This window comes from Nicrophorus vespilloides, unplaced genomic scaffold, assembly GCF_001412225.1.
Source record: "Nicrophorus vespilloides isolate i.1.1-1 unplaced genomic scaffold, Nicve_v1.0, whole genome shotgun sequence".
Lineage (NCBI taxonomy): Eukaryota > Metazoa > Arthropoda > Insecta > Coleoptera > Silphidae > Nicrophorus > Nicrophorus vespilloides.
Window position 1 is genome coordinate 97294 of NW_017099680.1, and position 18923 is coordinate 116216.

The following is an 18923-nucleotide window of genomic DNA, read 5'->3' on the forward strand; positions in this document are numbered from 1 at the left end:
TATTTCTGAATATTTCAAAAAGTGTTTTGATATATATTAAACTTATTTCTTATTTGTTATTATTAAATATTTTTTTCAATTAATGTTGCTTCTTCATTAAGTAAAAGTGTATATGTTTTTGTATGGGTAAGCCGGTTTTTACTAAAAATATTTACCTTTTTAAAGAAAAATCAGGATAAACTAGGATACCCTAGACACACCCCAATTCCAAGTTTTTAAGTATCTCAATTATGTTAAGTTTATCAAATCTAATTAAAAAAGTACCGTATTTTTTTTTATTATAATTGTTATATAATATGGTTTAAATCAAAATTGATTTTTCTCTGTAAGACGCATCTTGTCTTATGGTCCGAAAAATACGACAATGAATCATTGTTTCCTGTTAACAAATTACAATAAAACGACGCAATCAGAATGAAAAACTTGTTAATACTCATGCGGGGGGATTACGTAAACGCAAAGCGAGATGCATCGGAATTATGCGAGTGAAACTGGCCAAAGTTTTCTTTTGCGGTTTCGCGATTTTTGTGCGAAATGAACGCATTTTCCAAGATGAAATAGCTTTACGCGATCGGGGCAAAAACAACTATCACTCGGTGCGCGAGTGTAGCGCGACTTAAGTAATCGTCGAGAGCTGAGACTTCCAACAAACTAAGTAGGTTGGTTGAGAGCGCTTAGCCATTCAGTCCGAGTCGTTCAGCCCGCGAGCAACGACAACTGTTACAAATCACAAACAAAACACACGATTTCGTAACAAACAAAAATATCACCTATTTATTTATTTATTTATCTATATATATTTATACAAAACGCAACAAGGCCCACTTTTTATTTGGAAACTCACGTGCGTTTTTACATTACATTGTTCTGTGCCCTTCGATAATCATTCAAGACTGGACATGGTACTTCTGAACAGATGCAACAACGAAATGGATGAATCTGTAAGTTCATATTGCACCCTTCTTCGGCGCTAATCGAACTCTTTAACAAGTTAAATAACATAGAATAGAAATAACGCGCTTTAACAAAGATGACCTAGCTGCATCTGAAAAACCACCGTTCACTTCGTCGAAGAACCCGTACCGCATGTTTTTTCTCTTCTCTTCCTCTGCGTCAACTTTCCGAAGACTTCTTTCAAAGGGCCCAGCTTACGTAATCCAATCTTATTGTCGTTGTTGGAAAGCTTCGTTGTTTCATTAGTCTAACAGCTTTCTACACGTAGAATTTGTATTGTTAATGCGACCGGAGGAAAGTTTTTTTGTTTTCGTCGTTCTTTATTACTATTCTTCTAATAGCGTCAGGTTAATTGTTATCGCTATTATTTGCCGCAACTGCTTGGAAAATGCAATTAGGTTCGGGACGAATCCAATTGATTGGTAATATTCCGAGCTGCCATTACGCTTTCTATGCGGGATTAATTAACATTTAAAAACCGAACATCTTAATAATGTTATTAAATTAAATACCAACCTCTTAATCCGGGATATAAAGTTTTTACATAATTAACTCTTCTACTATTATATCCATTTGATCTTTCATTGAAAGCAATTACACAAAACTTTATAGCAATAATTATACTATACGATCTGTATAAAAGAAATAAAATAATTCCTTCCATCAAAAGCAAATTTTCGAATAAATATGTTAAGAAAATGGGCAAGAAATAAATAACTTAAATTATTCTAACAGTATAAATATTAAACAGCAAAAAAATAAAACACGTCATTTTTAGTCACGATCTAGACTACAATACATCATTAACTAAAGGTCTTCTGGTCGTAGTTATTAAATTTCGTTCCATGAAAATAATTCTTTACTGTATTGATCATTGTTTTGTAATTATTGCTATTGAAAAGATTTTCGTTTAAATAAATTGCATAATTAATAATTTGTGACAATAAATTTCTAAATACATACGTTTCTTTTTTCTTATTAGAGAACTTAATTATTAAACACTAGATGGCGCTCATCTTGTAATTTGACAGCTTATAGAAAAGTTAAGCAATGGATGACCGATGCTCTTTGATGATAACGATTTATTAAAAAACAAGTTTAAACACTGTATGATAATTGCTTTGAATCTAAAACAGAGCACGAACTGAAATCCGCGTCGCAAAATAAGTGAACTTATAACACGCGGTGAGGAATAAATCACATAAAAATAGATTTATGAGGCTATCAAACATCTAAATATTGCAGATTGTTTTGCAAATTGAAAATATAGAATTTTCTACATACAATTTATTACATAAGTATTGCATTCGCTCCGTGGGTTTTATGTAATTTATTATATCTTTCTAAATGGAAATTTATAACAAAAAAAAATAATAAGCTCGAACAGCACAATCTAATGATGGCAGAGTGAATAATTTAACTGTATTTCTAAAGTGTTATTATCAATTAATGCGAAATAAACGTGAGATCTAGTTACGATTTAATTGCAGAAAATAGATTTCTTGCGGTCTTCTTCAGTCGTGCTGCGGCAAAACGTTTCTTGTTTATCGACTTGATTAACAATTTAAACACGTTTCGGTAAATGTGTTGCCACGTTGCTACTTGTTGCAAGTATTGTAACACATACAAAGAGATATTATTTATTCATTTACCATTCTTCATTTACTATAATACGATTACTTTAAAACTTTTTTTTTAATACAAATGTAATTTTGATGTATTAAAGTGATTTATTTAAATTTTTATAGTTCTATTCTTGGTATACATTTATATTTATGTATTATAAATGTATGTGTTTTGAGGTTTCCTTTCTAACTGATCGTTAAGTACGTGTTAAAATACAATTGAAATTTATTTAAAAAAAAATATAATTTTAAAACAGATTACAGAATAAGTATTAACTTAAGTTCACTGATGATTAAGTATAAAAACTAAAATATTTAAACTTAAAACTTTTTTTTATCTAATAATGATTTCATCAACTTGTGGAATGTATTTATGAAAGTATATTTCGATTCTTATTGGTTCCAATCGCGAGTGAAGAGAGAAGAGACCAAGTACAAAGTTCGGAGATTGCAGTACGTGAGGATTTACATGAGTACATCAGAGACTGCAGCATCCAATAACAAATTACAAAACTGGTTTCAAATACGTAAACGTGTACGATGTAACCTGTAATTTTTTTGAAAGCAATTACATTGTTAAATGTGGATTTCTTGGAATATTTTTTTCCATCGATTTCTAGAGTATCACGTTAATGCTGCAGATTTCGATGTTGTAAATCATTAATATAAGCGATTTAAAAAAAAACAACTCAATTAATTTGTTATTTTTTTGTGATTAGTTTAATTAATCTCACTGATAATACGAGAAATTAGACGAATTTGTAAGCGATAAAAGAAAAACAAATAAGTTTTTATTCTGAATGCACTTTTTTGATAATTCATAAATACATATTAAGAATATTGATGCTAAATATGAGTAATGTTTTAATGAATTTAATTCTAATTAATTCAATTAAATCTATGAAGAGAAACAGTTTAAATTGCAAATTGAAATATTAATTTGATATTCATTGATATAAAATATGAGCAATGTTTTGATGATCATATTTGCACGGTACAAAGTATAATAATCTTCATTAATAAATAAACGATCAATGCAATTCTTTTAATTTTCTCTTATTCTTTAATTACCAAACCTAGCGAAATTCTAGGAAACCTGCAATTAGTTATACAAACACACGCGGCTATCGATAAGTAATTAGCATAAATTGATTGGATGCGCGATTTAAGCGAGGATTAGAATCCATGTGGTCGATTTCGATTCCTGTTGTGTAACCAAAGAGATTGGTAAATCGTAATGTGTGAAGGTGTCGATCGTTCCATCTCCCTCTTACATTCGCGTTAGTCATTGCTCGTTGCGAAAGAAGTTTCGGGTAAAACCCAAAGTTGAGGAGTCATTAAGTCGTCACCTTGAAGGCAGCAACAAGCAAACGATCAAGAACGAACGTACGAACGAGAAGCCAAGGCGGAAAGAGCTCTCGTGTTGCCGTAAATCAGGAGACAACAATACAAAAAAAGCAAGATGCAACAAAAGTATGAGAGGAGATTCGACTGATCTCCACAAAAAAAAAATTGATCCCAACTAGAATGCACTTTCTTCGATAAAATCGAGTCTTAACATCTTGAATTTCTCGTTAATAAATAATTTCGGCGCAGTCCACGATGAAAAGAGACGGCGAAAATAAATTTCAAAAAAAATACCTACCGATTAATTACGGCATAAATTCCAAAGTATATGACTTAGTTATTGGAACCGGTGAAAGTTTCGTGGTTTCATAATAATACGGACGAAAGGACGACAAACAACTCGGAGAGAAGAAGTGAAAAAAATAATAAAATAAATTTAAAAAAAAGTAATCGTATTTCCCTTTCATTTTTTAACGCAATTAAGATGCTTATGTAGAAGCTAATCTGCTACAATTTCTGCGCAGTGGAAAGTTTCGTACCATTTTATTATCTTATTGCGTTAAACATTTTTTTTGTTTGTCGAGTCTCTGGTAACCGCTAACCTGAGAATTGTTATGGAAACTTGCTGTTCAATTCTCTTCTTTTTTATTTCCCTCCTCTTCTTGGTCTCTCCTCAATTTCGATGAGCGATGCTCAAACAATTAATTCCGCAATTCACGATCGCACAATCCCCCCAAGGTGAACTTATAATATAATCTTTGAGGCCGTTAAACTTTACCTACGCACATGATCTATCCTAGCAGTGCCGAATTCCGCTCAGTATTGTTAACAACATCTAAGATTGAGGAGTCCGCTAAAACGACGTTTACCTTCAAGAATTTATCTGCTTTTCCTTACTCCATATGATGAATGGTAAATATTATTATAAATACGATCTTTTTTTATTTCCACAAGAAAAAGAAAACAAAGTTTATCTTAAAATTTTTGGAAAACAAATATTAATTGCTTTCACAATAATTTGCCAAATATTTCAAGAAACATTCACTAATTAGTTCAAAACTCATTTAATTTGAATAGATTAACCCTACAGACATAATTTATCTGCTTTTCCTTACTCCATAAGATGAATGGTAAATATTACAATAAATACGATCTTTTTACTATTTCAACAACAACAAAAAAAACAAAGTTTATCTTAAAATTTTTGGAAAACAAATGTTAATTGCTTTCATTGTTATAAATAATTGAGTCATTCCGAAGCAAAACGTACACAATAATTGCCAAATATTTCAAAAAACATTCACTAATTAGTTCAAAACTAATTTAATTTGAATAGATTAACCCTACAGACATAATTTATCTGTTTTTCATTTGGTTAATATTATGAAAATACTTACGATGTTTTTATTACCACCAAAACTCAATTTATCTTAAGCACTAATTTTTGAAAAACAAATGTTAATAACTTCGATAATTATAAATAATTTAGCCATTCCCAGACAAATGTACAAAATGATTGCCAAATATTACGATAAACATTCACTAATTGGTTCAAAACCAAAAAACAATTTAATTCGAATGACATAAGATTAGCCCTATAGCGAGCAATTAAATTTAATGATTGCATAATCAGAACGTTTACGGTAAACGATAAAACAAGATTACTACCGAATATTAGCATTATTTTGCATTAGTTATAAATATTTTGCACTAAGATATTTCGATATTAGCAAACATATATTTAAATGTACATAATTTACTTATAACCTATTTGGCTTTAATTAATTTTATATTTTAAATAAATAATTTCATTAATTATAATTTATTTAGTCTAATTAATTAGATATTTATTTTAGAAAGAATCCATTTACTCTACATAATTCAATATTGAAATGATTTAAAGAAATAATATTTCATTTATTTAATTCATCTAGTCTAATTATTTTAGAATTGTTTTTAGCAATTTATGATTTAAAATTTATGTTCAGTAAGAACTGAATTTAGGAAATTATTTGATGAAATATTTTGGAAGAAACTGACAAAATTGCAATAATTAATCTATTATATTAATTGATATAACTAATAACTTGTGGGTTAAGATCAAGGTTGAAGTATTACAAAAATAATCGGTCTAACGATTTTTTTTAAACATGAAATGTTATTTCAAAAATAATCAATATTGTAGATTTAAAGGATTGATTCATTGATCGTTTTGTTTTTTATTTACAATGTATATAAAGACGCACATCCAAGATCAAGATGTGCAACAAAATTGTTATGATTAGTGTGATTGCATAATATGAAATGAATAAATACGTCTTTCAGATTGTGAATCTATGATTGAAATCGATTTTAAATAATTAGCATGCACAATTAATAGATTTGTATATAAATAGTTGAGAGTCGTTTGGAAAGTAGATGTCGGCAAAAGAAGATTGAGAACAAACAATTTCAATGAATGCAACGCATAAACAAACTGTAAATATATGTTATTTCCAGTTATGCTTTATTTCTTTCCTTCTTTTACCATTCGATTCGCGTGCTCGGAATTCTTGAACCTGGCTGAAAGATAAATCATGCAAATTGCAAGTTTTTCTTTTTTTCCCCGCTCTCTTCGAAAAACTATTAATAGACCATTTAAGATCATTCTAATGACGCGGATCGCATTAATTCCTTTGCATTTGCGGTGATGAATTCGTCACGTTGGTATTTTTAGAAATGCCACCTATCGATCGGGGGGATTCATTAATTGGAATCGCGATATTAGAAAAGAAACAATGCACGGAAAGGGAGAGATGAAATCGTGTTGAGAAATCATCGAGGTATCATCGCTTCAAAAAGAGATTTCGTGGGAGAACCTGTTGCACTCTCTCGATTTGCAATACGCAATTGGAAACCTTTGTACCTTTCTTGGTGATCGTACGAAGAGAAATTGCGCTTCGCTTCGTTGTTGTTGTTGTTGTTAGGATGATAAACTCTTTTCTTTTTTTTTTGATTTATTAGTCATATCAAAATATTGTTATCATTGTTGCGCAAAAAGTTTCGAGAGCCAAAACAGTCTTCTAACAATATCAACAATTTTAGTTTTTTTAGATAACGTATTCCTCTCTTTTTTTCTCGCCGCATTATCTTCAGCATTCATTTAACCTGAAGGCCAGAAGTTATCGAGCACTCTGAGAGACATCAACCACAAAAATAAATAATAATAAGAAAAGAAATGGAGTATCTGTATGGAATATTGTGACTCAGAGATATCAAAAGTAATGCATTTGAATTAGCTTCAAATTGGATTGAGCATTGAAATTTGGAGTAAATTACGTTCTAATCTTACTCTTTTTTGATAGTGCTGATGCAATGATTTATTGATTGTGGCGAAATAAAAAGCACGACCGAAGCCTAAACATAAGTTAAGCAATTTCTTGTTAATTCTGCTATCAAATCCTTTTTGTGTAAGATGCAACGCGAAAAAAATGGTCTTCTGATAACATCAAATGATTATTGGGTTTGTGCGTCACGTCGACGTTATCTTTTGATGTTGCATAACGCCGAAAGGCCAATGTACTTATGAAGGTGAAGTTTATCATTGATTTTGTTTCTTTTTGTATTGCAGATGCCACAGATTGTCCCCTCGGCGGGATTCACACCCCCATGTGATTACAGCAACTTCGCCGACGCTTTTGATTTATCTTTGCTTCCTGATCTTCAGACGGCAGCGCAAGCGACAAAGCTGAATTACTATCCGCAGGAGAAGGCGGAACTGGATTTGGGTCCAGATTTCCAGAAGCTTTTGGCTCCATCCGAGACGCCACACTCACCAGAAAGCATTTATTTGGAAGTGCCCACCCACAAGAACTACCATCCAAACTCGCCGATCGGAGCTTTAACACCTTACTCTCCTCAGTTGCTCTCTCCAAACTTCTATCCAAATTCTCCAGAGTTATCGTTGTACACTTCATCTTCGGATGAGTACGTTCCAAATTATATTAAGAAAGAGTACAACGAGAACATCTACGGATACTTGGACAGCACCCAGATCAAGCAGGAGAGCACAGTCGACTTTACCGGATTGTACGAGGAGAAACCCAAAGACCATCAGCTACTCAGGGAAGTGCTGAGAGATACGAGCTTCCAGAAGAAATTTAACATAAAACCATTCGACTTCGCTTTCGATGTGAAGATGGAGGAGCCAGAGGAAAAAGATTTCTGCACGGAACAACTGAAACCCGTCCTCAATTTGGCCATCGAGCAAATGCGCAAAGACGTCGAAGCTACGTGCACGACTTTAGGAATCTCAACAGGTAATTATTACACACCACCTAATAAATCCGAAGGTCGTTTGCGATTGTCGCAGAAATTCCGTGCAAGTTTTTTTTTACTTCCCTCCGCTTTTCGGCTCGAAAACCACTCCCTCTCATCTCGATCAACCTTCGCATGCTCCGCAAAACAACAGAGCTTGCTTTGTTGTTTATGGAAAGCTCACAGAGAACCAATTACACTTACAAAGTATAATACATTGCAAATTGATTCATTGCGAGGCGTTGCGCAAACAGGAAAAATTTTCGTGAAAAATCTCGTGCGAAGAATTTTTCAATCCAGTTTGATTGATCTCGCATTGTAAGCTACTGGGGCATTCGTTCTAGGCGTGGCAAGGCTACTTACTTCACATCGAGCAAACATGGGTGTAACTTGGTAATTGCACCAATTACTCAATCTCGACGAGGAAGGACGAAAAACGACAAATGTAAAATGTTTGCGCGTTGTGCATAATTGAAAATCTATATAGATATGCGAGGTGGGGAGAAACGGGATAAATAAAAAGAGCTAATGGAATGATGATGTTGATAATAATAATAAAGAATCGAGCTCTGCAGAATAACTTAGTCTGCATGCAGTAAGTAGGACAGAGCACGCTAAGAACAGAGGCATTTTCTAGTTCAAATGAAATGTGTGCAAATGCGTATGGAATACAGTTCATGCTGTTTACTTTCACGGTCACTTGGAAACGTAAAACAAAAAGTCGATTTTTAAAAAGACTGGACATTTCGTATTCTACGTACGATCTATTTGCATACTCACAATCGAAACTGACTACTGACCTGAGCGGAATACTTCAGTTTGTATGAGAGCTGTTCGTAGTATTTTCATACAAAAAGACTTACACGAATACGTCATAAGTTCATTTTATAGTAAGGATCGCTTCAAATTGAATAAAATAAATTTAAATTGAAGTTATTACCACTTAAATTGTTCAAATAAATAATACAAAAAAAACACATCAATAGATAAAGCCTTGATCCGTCAAGGTAATTTCGTATAGTTGGGATTATGTTATATGTAAATTGACAAAAGTGAGTTTTTTTTTTGAGGAAGGAGCAATTAGGCGGAAGGCGAAAAAGTTGATTAAATTCCGAATGTGTGATGTCAGGTTTTCGAAATGCGAAAGTTTAATTTTAATTTTGATTGTTTGATTTTTTTTCAGATCCATCACAATGGAGTCAGTCTAACGTTCTTTCCTGGTTGGAATGGACGTCCAGACAGTTCAGCATCCCGGCTCCAATCCCAGAGAGATGGGATCTGGCTGGAGCGCCGTTCGTGAACCTCTCCGAAGAGGACTTTGTCGAGAGATCTCCACTGGTAAGCCAATTAACCCATATCTTCGCAGTAACTGTAAATCGTTTTAACCATCGTGTAAATGATGGAATGCAATTATCCGTGATACAAAACTGGGCATTAAAATTGAGTTTGTGTGTGTGTGTGGGATGTTTGGTTTCCGCGGAACGAGTGAAATAGGTAGCCGTGGGCAATGTCATCGGACGTCCTCCAAAGTGCATTCCGCAAATGTATGTAAGTCGGCGCGATGAGGCGTAGAGAGGAGGTGAGGCTTGAGGAACGGGGAAGAGGTGAAGAGGAGCTTCGACTTCTTAGGCACCAAGAGAAAGTCTTTCCAATTTGACCCACTTGCGAACGAAACCGACACGAGCGAGGAATGCGCGCCTTCGTCCAACGCAAACAACAATATTGCAAAACCATTTCGACGGCAACAAGAAATCTATTAATTTGTACTGTAACTTCGGTTCGGCTGATGTCATACCTAAAAGGCGCCTTCTATTATTTTATTTTTTACATTGTCCAACATTTTCTAAGGATTTCCTAATGAAGACGCACCAAACTTTCCGCAGACGTATTTTTATTTAACGGTTGTCGCCATATTTATTGAATTACACTCCAATTACCACAAATATTTAAACCGCACGATTTAAGCTAATTTAAATGAAAATTACAGTTTTTATCATCAATACTTGGCGGTTAACATAAGTCATAAAAAATGAAACGAAAGTTTTTATTCTTAGTCAATTCGAAAGTATTTCAAATTCATTTAATATCATAGTAAATAAGATTAAATTAAATATTATATTCATCTATATTAATGATATTAATGATATTAATGTATATTTATACATGTTTACTCATATTTAATCTTTAACTACAATAATTGTGATTTATACCAGAATATCAATATAAATCGCAGCTGCTCGTATTCAATATTTTAAATTCTAACTTTTTGATGTACTAAAATTGTTCTAGGATACATATTTTATGTTTTTATCATGAACTATAAGGAATTGAGGTATCCGGAGACTAAAATTAAAATTATTTCAAAAATAAAATGAACGTCACTAGCGTCACAAGAAGGATGCTGTTGATAATGGCTATCGTCAGAATTTAATTATAGCAATAGTTTATATAGTTTATTAAAGTAACAGGAACTTCATTAAATTCTAACATTTTTGTATTATGCTGATGTTTTTAGAATCAAGATGTTTCAAATCTTAACAAACTTAAGCAATACGTGGTCGTTGGATATGCGATTAATGTGTGATATTATAAAATTTGAATTACAGAAAACTAATGTTTGAAGAATAATTTCATTTTTTTACATTGAGAATTGATATTTGTTATAAAATATAATAAATTGATATGATAATAAATTAATATTAAATGTTTTAATGATTGCGGTATGTCAATGTACGTCATTGACGTTCATTACGTGGTAATAATAAATGAAAATAGATTTGTCGCAATTGTGGTTTAGTATGTTTAAAATCTCACCAAAGTTAAGCAATAATCGGTACTCGTATGTTAAATGAATGCTCGTCATTAACATTTATTACGTGGTTATATTTGATTATAAAAATGGTTTTGTTGCAATTGCGGTTTTGTAAAGAATCCATGACTTCATTGTTTCCGCAACGTCATAACCGGCGCCGTTCTATGAATGAATAAAAAAAATTGCAGCAAAATAAATCCAGCGTGCGAATCCGTGAATCACGTAATTATCTCTGCATTTACGTAACAATGAACACGTCGTGTTGTCAAGTAGGGAAAAGGTACTTTGAGATTAATGTGTATAGATAAGATGAGGAAGGTGAAGGATGCCTAACAGAAGGATGCTGTAACAAAAATAAAGCATCGATGGTTTCATAGAGGTAAAGTGCCGTTACTTTAACCTGTTTGATTCGCCATTTCGGTATGCGTTTGGCCTCGATCCGCGAAAGCCTCCAGAAGACGCCAGACTCAGACCTCTTCGTTATTACACCTCTGGAAATCTGTGTACCTGAGATTTGCGCAACTTCGTTTGTTTGCGTAGAAAGTAAAATCCGATCGGTGTTTGTGCAAACAATTCGCGAACGGATCCCGGGGTTTCCCACCGAAAACCCAACACAGACACTTATTTTTTTCTGTTCACTCGCAATGTTATGAGAGTGAATTAGCGGATTGTATTGAATTTCAACAGAAATAAAATGATTTCTAAAAAAATCATCAGTTGCATAACAATGATCCACTTATGGCTTTTATCTTTTCTTAACAGGGCGGTGCCATACTCTACGCTCAACTGGAAATCTGGAAGGCTGCATTCTCCGATGAAGAGTTCGGATCCATGCACTGGCTTCCTGAGACCACATCGAACGCTTCCAGCGGTGACGTTTCCGATGGTAAGAACAATGATTTCAATTCCAACGCAACAAAATCATAAATATTTTTCAAATTATATTTCTTAAAAAACAAATGTAACGGGATTTTTAATAGTTTTTTTTGTTGTTGTACGACGAAAAAAAGAGATAGAAACATTTGATTTATTTCTTGGAGGCGAAAAGTTCTTAGTCACGGTCTGCCAGATAGAGCGCATTCGAGTCCAATCTCACCTTTGATCTTTGATCGTTAATCTGGCAAAATACATTAGATAACACTCACTTCGACATGTTTTTACAGCAAGTGGTATATAAGTAAACATTGTTAATTCAATGCTTTAACATCGATTTTTCACACTAAAAGTGTAGACTAATTATTGCATGCCGTGTTCGATTGACCTTAGCGGATAAATAATACATTTGCAATCAAATTTATGCATTTCAAAGTTATTTATTAGCACGATGTTCACACTTTCCTCCTATTTATTATTCTCTTTTTACAAGATTTACAACTCTCAATAACAAAATTCCAATAGTTATTTTCTATTGTTTTCTTAGTTAAGCAACGCTTATCAAGGATATTACATGTATTGGTGATTCTTTAACAACAAAATAAGACACATTTCAAAAGCAACAATAATACAAAAAAAAACTTTATTTAACTAATTAATGCTTCAAATTGGTTATTTTTTAAATTGTTTTTGTTACATTTTCTGAACAATTTTTTTACCAAAATGTATTTAGAACAAAAATATGTTAAATATTGCATTTTTGCAAACTAAAAGACTTCATAAAAGGAAGAGATTGTTAAACTCTAAAATTGTTGTATTGAAAAATTTAGTAAAGTTCGATTTAGATGTGTGTAAATATAAGTTAAATACTTCGTGTTACGAAACTCAGGGACGGCAGAAATAAAAAAAAAAGAATAATTGGTATTTGCAATAATGTGATGTTACGGAATGGAATCGAGATTAGAATTGCAGAAATGCAATTAATGTATCGTTTATGTGTCCGATGCAATGCGAAAAGTATAATAATCGTAGCGTTGTGCACGTGGAAAGGTAATATGTAAAGTTCCTTTGTTACGTGAAGAGAAACACGAGCGCCTGAGATATTTTATATATATGTTGTGCTGTGTGTTATTTCGCATTTTTTTTTATTCCTTCTATTCTGTTTGCTCATGTTTGTTTCTTGCGTTTATTGTAAATGAAAAGTAACTAGTCGTCCTTCGGGCGTGTAGCCGTTGTTGCTGTTTCTTTGCGTTGTTCGGCGCGTTTTAAGAGCGCGCGCGATCGATTGGAAATCATAGCAATAAACACACATTAACAATAACCGCTCCGATGCTAATTTATGGCTCGAGGTGTGTCCGATCCATGCGAAATGATTTGCTGGCAAAAATTCGTATTGCATTGCTGAACGAAACTCGTAAATGGAATGGAATACATTAACTGTAAAACCTTATTTGATTGAATAGACAGAGAGACCATTAAAATAATGCCAGCCAGATCAAAGACCGTTCGATGTTTCCCATTCAGAAAGAAAGATCTCCATCTAATTCGTTCGTTATTTGAAAGTATTGTTACTTATTGCATTACTTTTTTCATAAGAAACAACAATTTTATGATAGAAATTATCAAAATTTATTTCAGATTAAATCTCGAGCGATCTTACTATTACTTATTTCTTTAGTCTCAGAAAGAAAAGACAAGTTGTAATTAACAACAAAGTAAAAAGAAAACTGGTAAGAAACCTGTTTCTACTTTTACATATATCCAAATTAGAAGAAATACAATTTACTTCTTAAGCAACGAAAATTGAAACAACATATCTTTAGCGTTAATATATTAGTTTTTCGGATGATTTTTAACTTGAAATTAACACCATTCTTAGAACTACTACAATTTATCATAATAGCATTCCAATATATTAATTTACTGGTAACTTTTAGCCAATAAATGTATGTATTTTCCTTCAATGTATCATTTATAAATTAACAGTAAATATATAAAAATTATCATCTTTCCTCGATATTATTCCAAGAGAAAACAGTTCATTAACATAAAAACAATTATAAATTGTATTCTTGTGACAAGATACACAACGTATCGGCTACTAATTTAACATTCAGGAATTCATAAATGTATTTAAATACAATTATTTATTGATGTTTTTGATAATTGTGTTAATCGTTAATTAAACTTAACACAAATACTCACTTAACGCACATTCCAAGCATACCTTCATGTTTTTTTATATGAATAATCACATGTTATATGTTTTTTTTTTATTATTTATGACTATATTATGCAAAAGTGTAATAAAATTACTACAATTTATTATCGATGAGGAAAATTTGCAATATTTAATTTACACATACAAATTCGGTCACTAAACTCTCGTGCAGTGTTTATAATGCAGTGAATTATAATCAATGAACGTTTCATTTAAATCATAAGATTGTTGTGTGACTTGAATGAGATTTGTATTCGTATATTTTGTAGAAAATTAAAGAATTAGAATGTTGACGGATTCAAGGTGACTAAAACTAATTCTTTTAAAAATTACAATATATAATACGAATATATTGCAATAAAAAATAAGGAATACTGAAAAAAAAACTTGTTCTGTTAAAAATGATTTGGTTTATAAAAAAGATAGATCAATTTAATATTTAAATTAATAAAAGGAGAATGAATAAAAAACTAAAGGCGTTTTTGGAAATTACTTTCTACTTTTTTCTTGTTTTTGATGCAAGTTTTAAAAAGAATATGTATGTTATATGGAAATTAAATAAGTTGTCTGTATTTATATTATTTTAGTAAATGTTTATGTTTACTGTATAAGTTTGATGTTGGAAAGGCCATTCGAGACGGGAAGGTTAGTCGCGTGACTTATAGTTGAAATCGAGACTATTTCGAGATCAGGTGAGATTACTCACCGATCACCTATGAAGTAATATGTCTTGCAGCTACCTTCGCCGTGCAATTATCGTGCGCAAATCGAACAACGAAACGTAGAGTGTGAGAAATATCTGCGAGAGCAATTAGATTATTTATTATATGTAACATTTCACTTTTTCCCCTTTCATGAAAGACCTTGTTCGAATCTAAACGTTTTTTTTTTCTTTGCTTGTTGCAGATGAGGATGAAGAGATGCAACCTCCCCCATCGGAACCCACCAAAGCCACAACTTCGGCTCGTCCATCTGGAGGCGGTTCTCACATTCACCTTTGGCAATTCCTGAAGGAATTGCTTTCAACGCCGGGCGCTCACGGAACCTGCATTCGTTGGTTGGATAGAAGCAAGGGTGTCTTCAAAATAGAAGATTCCGTGAAGGTAGCCCGTTTGTGGGGAAAACGCAAGAACCGACCTGCCATGAACTACGACAAGCTGAGCAGATCCATCAGGCAATATTACAAGAAGGGCATCATGAAGAAGACGGAGCGTTCGCAGCGATTGGTCTACCAATTCTGCCATCCGTACTGCCTATAAGTACAATCCTCCCAAAGGAAATCGCAATCTAAATTATACAAAAATTCCATCCCATACAAATTTTTCTATAATTTAGCCTTATTGTACATATTAATATTATTTTATATTGGGTTTCGTTTTCGTATGCTTTCACGTTTTGAAGTTATCAAAACGTGAGATTCATTCAGTTTAGGCTAAGTACGCGTCCGCAGGGTAAGCTGCGCGCCAATTTCGAAATATCACACATAATTTACAAAGCCAGTTAGGCTGTTAAGCGTAAAAGATTGGAAGGTAATTTCCACATCTTTTAGATTTTCCCTTCTGTTATTTTTTTTTTTTCGTTTTCGTTTCGTCCTCTCTTCTTAAGTTATTATCATTTTTTTTTGTTTCTTTTGTTTTGTTTTCTTTATTTTTCTTTCTATCTTTGTTTTCGTTTCTAATTTGTTAATTAATTTACCGATCAGTAGTTGAGGTTTTCGTCGAGATTCGCAGTTTGCTCAGAATTTGTAAAAAAAAATATAACAAATCCTTCGAGCTCGGAATCCGACGATCTTTCGCCAATGATTCGAAACTTCGGTGATTTTGGTCCCATATATCTATGATATATCGTCTATGTAGGTTCTATGAACGTTTGTATAAAAAAAAAGAAGTTTTAAACAAAATCATTCGAATTGTTGTTTGTAATAATTTTAATTGCTAAATAAATTGTAATTAATGTTATGACACCCAAGTTTTCATGAAGATGTTGTAATTCATATTCGTCAAGCTTTATTACAGTTTACGAAAAAAACATAAATTAATTATATATTATAGGATGAACACAGTGAGTGAACTCCTTATTTTTAATTAATTGTAACAAATATATTTATATTGTAAAGATTTATATATGTTATCGCCATATTAAAAAGTTATATCTAAGTTATATATTCTCAATAATGAAATATTTATGCTTGTTTGTAGTTTATAGTTTTGTACTGAAATACAATAAATAATAAATATATATGTGATTTAGCCTATTTACGTCATTCCCTTCGAATCCCTTTACAATTCAACAAGTTTATTTCTGATACAAACTCGGTGCGCGCGTCGCGTCCGTTGGAAGCAATCAATACTTTGTCCTAGTCCAGGATTCAGACAGTCAGGTGTATTGAATGGTGAAATCAACAATGAGTCCAAAACCGTCGAGAACTATAAAACGTCACAGCGAAGACATGAAGTCTGAAATTGTGGTGCAAGTGCACAAATCTTCCAAAAGAGAGGTGTCTTCTGATAGAGAAACGCTGAAAACTGAGGGTTCCGAAGAGAGTTCAGGCTCTAATAAGACATACGTTAAAGATGATGGAGGAGGTATTGATGCAGTCAGCAGAGAAGTCAGTGTGGATGGTGAATCTCAAATTAACTCGAAGATCATCAGTTTGATTGAAGCTGAAATGAAGCGCGACGTGAGACATGCAACATTCTCGGACTCTCGTCCTCAGAGTTTGAGTTTCTACGAAGAGGAGAAAATGCCCGAGGAATTATCTGGTAACTAGCAACAGACCTTAATCACCTACTAATAATTGTTATAAAACTGAAGGGAATCTCGAGCTTCTCAGTCCGGAAGAACGGAAACACTACAAACGCCGCAAGGATTACGGCCAGATGGACACAGATGAGAGGAACATGTACAACAGCATCCAGGACATCTACAATCGCGAAAACGACGAAATGCACGTAAGCAGTTCTCTGAAGAAATCGAAATCGCGCAAGAAGAAGCACGGAGAGTCCGAATTAGGTAAATGACGATGACGTGAAATACTTAATGACAATCTGTTAAGTTTAGGTGACAGCAGGGAGATGATGATCCCGAAGGAGAAGAGGAAGAGCAAGAAAAAGAAGCACGAGTCTTCGCCCGGAGTTTCAGGAAAGAGGAAGCACAGGAAGCGCGAAGATGAATACGAGACCAGAAACGAAGTCACAATGGCTCTGGAAGACCTTCAAGATGATGTTTTCGAAAACGGAAACGACGAATTCAACAGAAATGAGAAAGTTCGAAAGAGTCCCAAGAAAAGTGATAAACTCTACGTGCAGAAGAAAAATAAGTTTGAGTTGAGCCGAGAAGCGGAATTGATGGAAAACCATCCAATACGGCAACAGTAAATACAAAAATACAGATTATACTAAAAAAAATAACCAAATTAATTTCAGGAACATAGCTAAATCTTCCGTTCATCCTTTACAAACGGCAATTGAAGCACAAAAGATTTGGAGGAAACTGACTACGTTTTGCCACGGTCTTCTCGGTGGATTAGGATTCGCACATTTAATTTACATTAGCACTAATCGATTCTCTACCGATCCAGAAACTTTAAAGAATTACGCATCTTACAGCGAAACTTACGTGGTTTTGTTTTACATCCTCTGCATTCTGTGTCTTCTTTCAGTGTTTGATAAGTAACATAAATCATAACAAACAATTTACATTCCCTTATATCTGTGATTATTTTAGGTATGACATTGCGAATTTGGGAAAGGACAACATCAAAGATATGATCAAAAATAAGAAAAGTTGTATCGTCATTTTTCTTTACATGGCTACCTTGATAACACACCTCGTGGCAGCACCCAAAGACGATAAAATCGCCATGGTTGCTGAAGACTTTGCTTACGCTTTAAACGTAATCAACTAATAATCATATAGTTTTTGAAATATTATATCTTCTTATATTCCAGATTACCCACGAAGATCTTCAAATTTGGAACTCTCTTTCATTTTCCAGGGCTTTCTTAGCGTTTGCCTCTTGGTTCTTTGTTTCATTAACATCTCCTGAAGACTTCCTGTATCTTCACTTAAAAAGTTTAGATACTTACACCGTCGCAGATCCAGAAACAGCTTGATTTGGATCGTAAATTATATTGTTGTTTTTTTATATTTTACATATTTTTATTATTTGTTAAGAAAGCACATTTAGTGATATTATATCATATCAGAAATATAAATACAAATATTCGTTGTTGAAAGAATAAAAACTGAATTAATCAAAGTTAAATATTTGTGTAATTTATTCAGTCGGATAACGATATACATAGTTAAAATAGGACATAAAAGAACATAATTTATATTTATAACAACAGCAGACAACTCTTATCATTTACTTTTTTAAATTAAAGAATTAAGTGAATTTTTGTTTAACGTTATGAAAAATTGTATTAAATTATGTAGTTATTTAATAGAAGTGTGAGTATATTATATATATAATTAAATAATACAACTAATTGAAAAACAAAATGAAAGAATTTATGTACATTTGGTTGCATATGTTACAAATTTACTTTATCATAAATATTATTTTAAAATATATTTAGTTTGAAAGATCCTATAAACTGCTTTATTTAATAAAATATTAGATATTCTTGTAATATTTTATCAGAGGACAAGTATGTACATTTATGTTTAAACTAATTCTTACTTAATAGAAAAATAATTATAAATTTATATACATATGTAAATAAAACAGTTTAATCTCTCTAAATAGATATTGATAATGATTTAATCGATTTGTATGCAAGCTTTGTAT

At 32.5% G+C, this 18923-nt stretch overlaps 2 protein-coding genes across 4 annotated transcripts; both read left to right on the top strand.

Annotated features, from left to right (window-relative positions):
• Positions 1–606: 606 nt before the first annotated feature.
• LOC108565181 (DNA-binding protein D-ETS-4) lies at positions 607–15719 on the top strand. Of its 3 annotated transcripts, XM_017924498.1 has the most exons (6): positions 3742–4664; positions 4730–4838; positions 7537–8224; positions 9406–9560; positions 11797–11920; positions 15035–15719. In XM_017924498.1, the coding sequence occupies exons 2-6, from the start codon at positions 4836–4838 to the stop codon at positions 15385–15387; spliced, it is 1323 nt and encodes a 440-aa protein (XP_017779987.1). In that variant the 5' UTR covers positions 3742–4664; positions 4730–4835; the 3' UTR covers positions 15388–15719. The 3 variants fall into 3 exon arrangements, with proteins under 3 accessions (XP_017779984.1, XP_017779987.1, XP_017779986.1); XM_017924495.1 differs by lacking the exons at positions 3742–4664; positions 4730–4838 and adding an exon at positions 607–941; XM_017924497.1 differs by having other exon boundaries at positions 3742–4838.
• A 777-nt stretch (positions 15720–16496) lies between these two features.
• On the top strand, positions 16497–18330 carry LOC108565150. The gene is made up of 6 exons (XM_017924445.1): positions 16497–16890; positions 16943–17140; positions 17189–17501; positions 17554–17799; positions 17855–18023; positions 18079–18330. The coding sequence occupies exons 1-6, from the start codon at positions 16518–16520 to the stop codon at positions 18241–18243; spliced, it is 1464 nt and encodes a 487-aa protein (XP_017779934.1). The 5' UTR covers positions 16497–16517; the 3' UTR covers positions 18244–18330.
• The last annotated feature ends 593 nt before the right edge of the window (positions 18331–18923 follow it).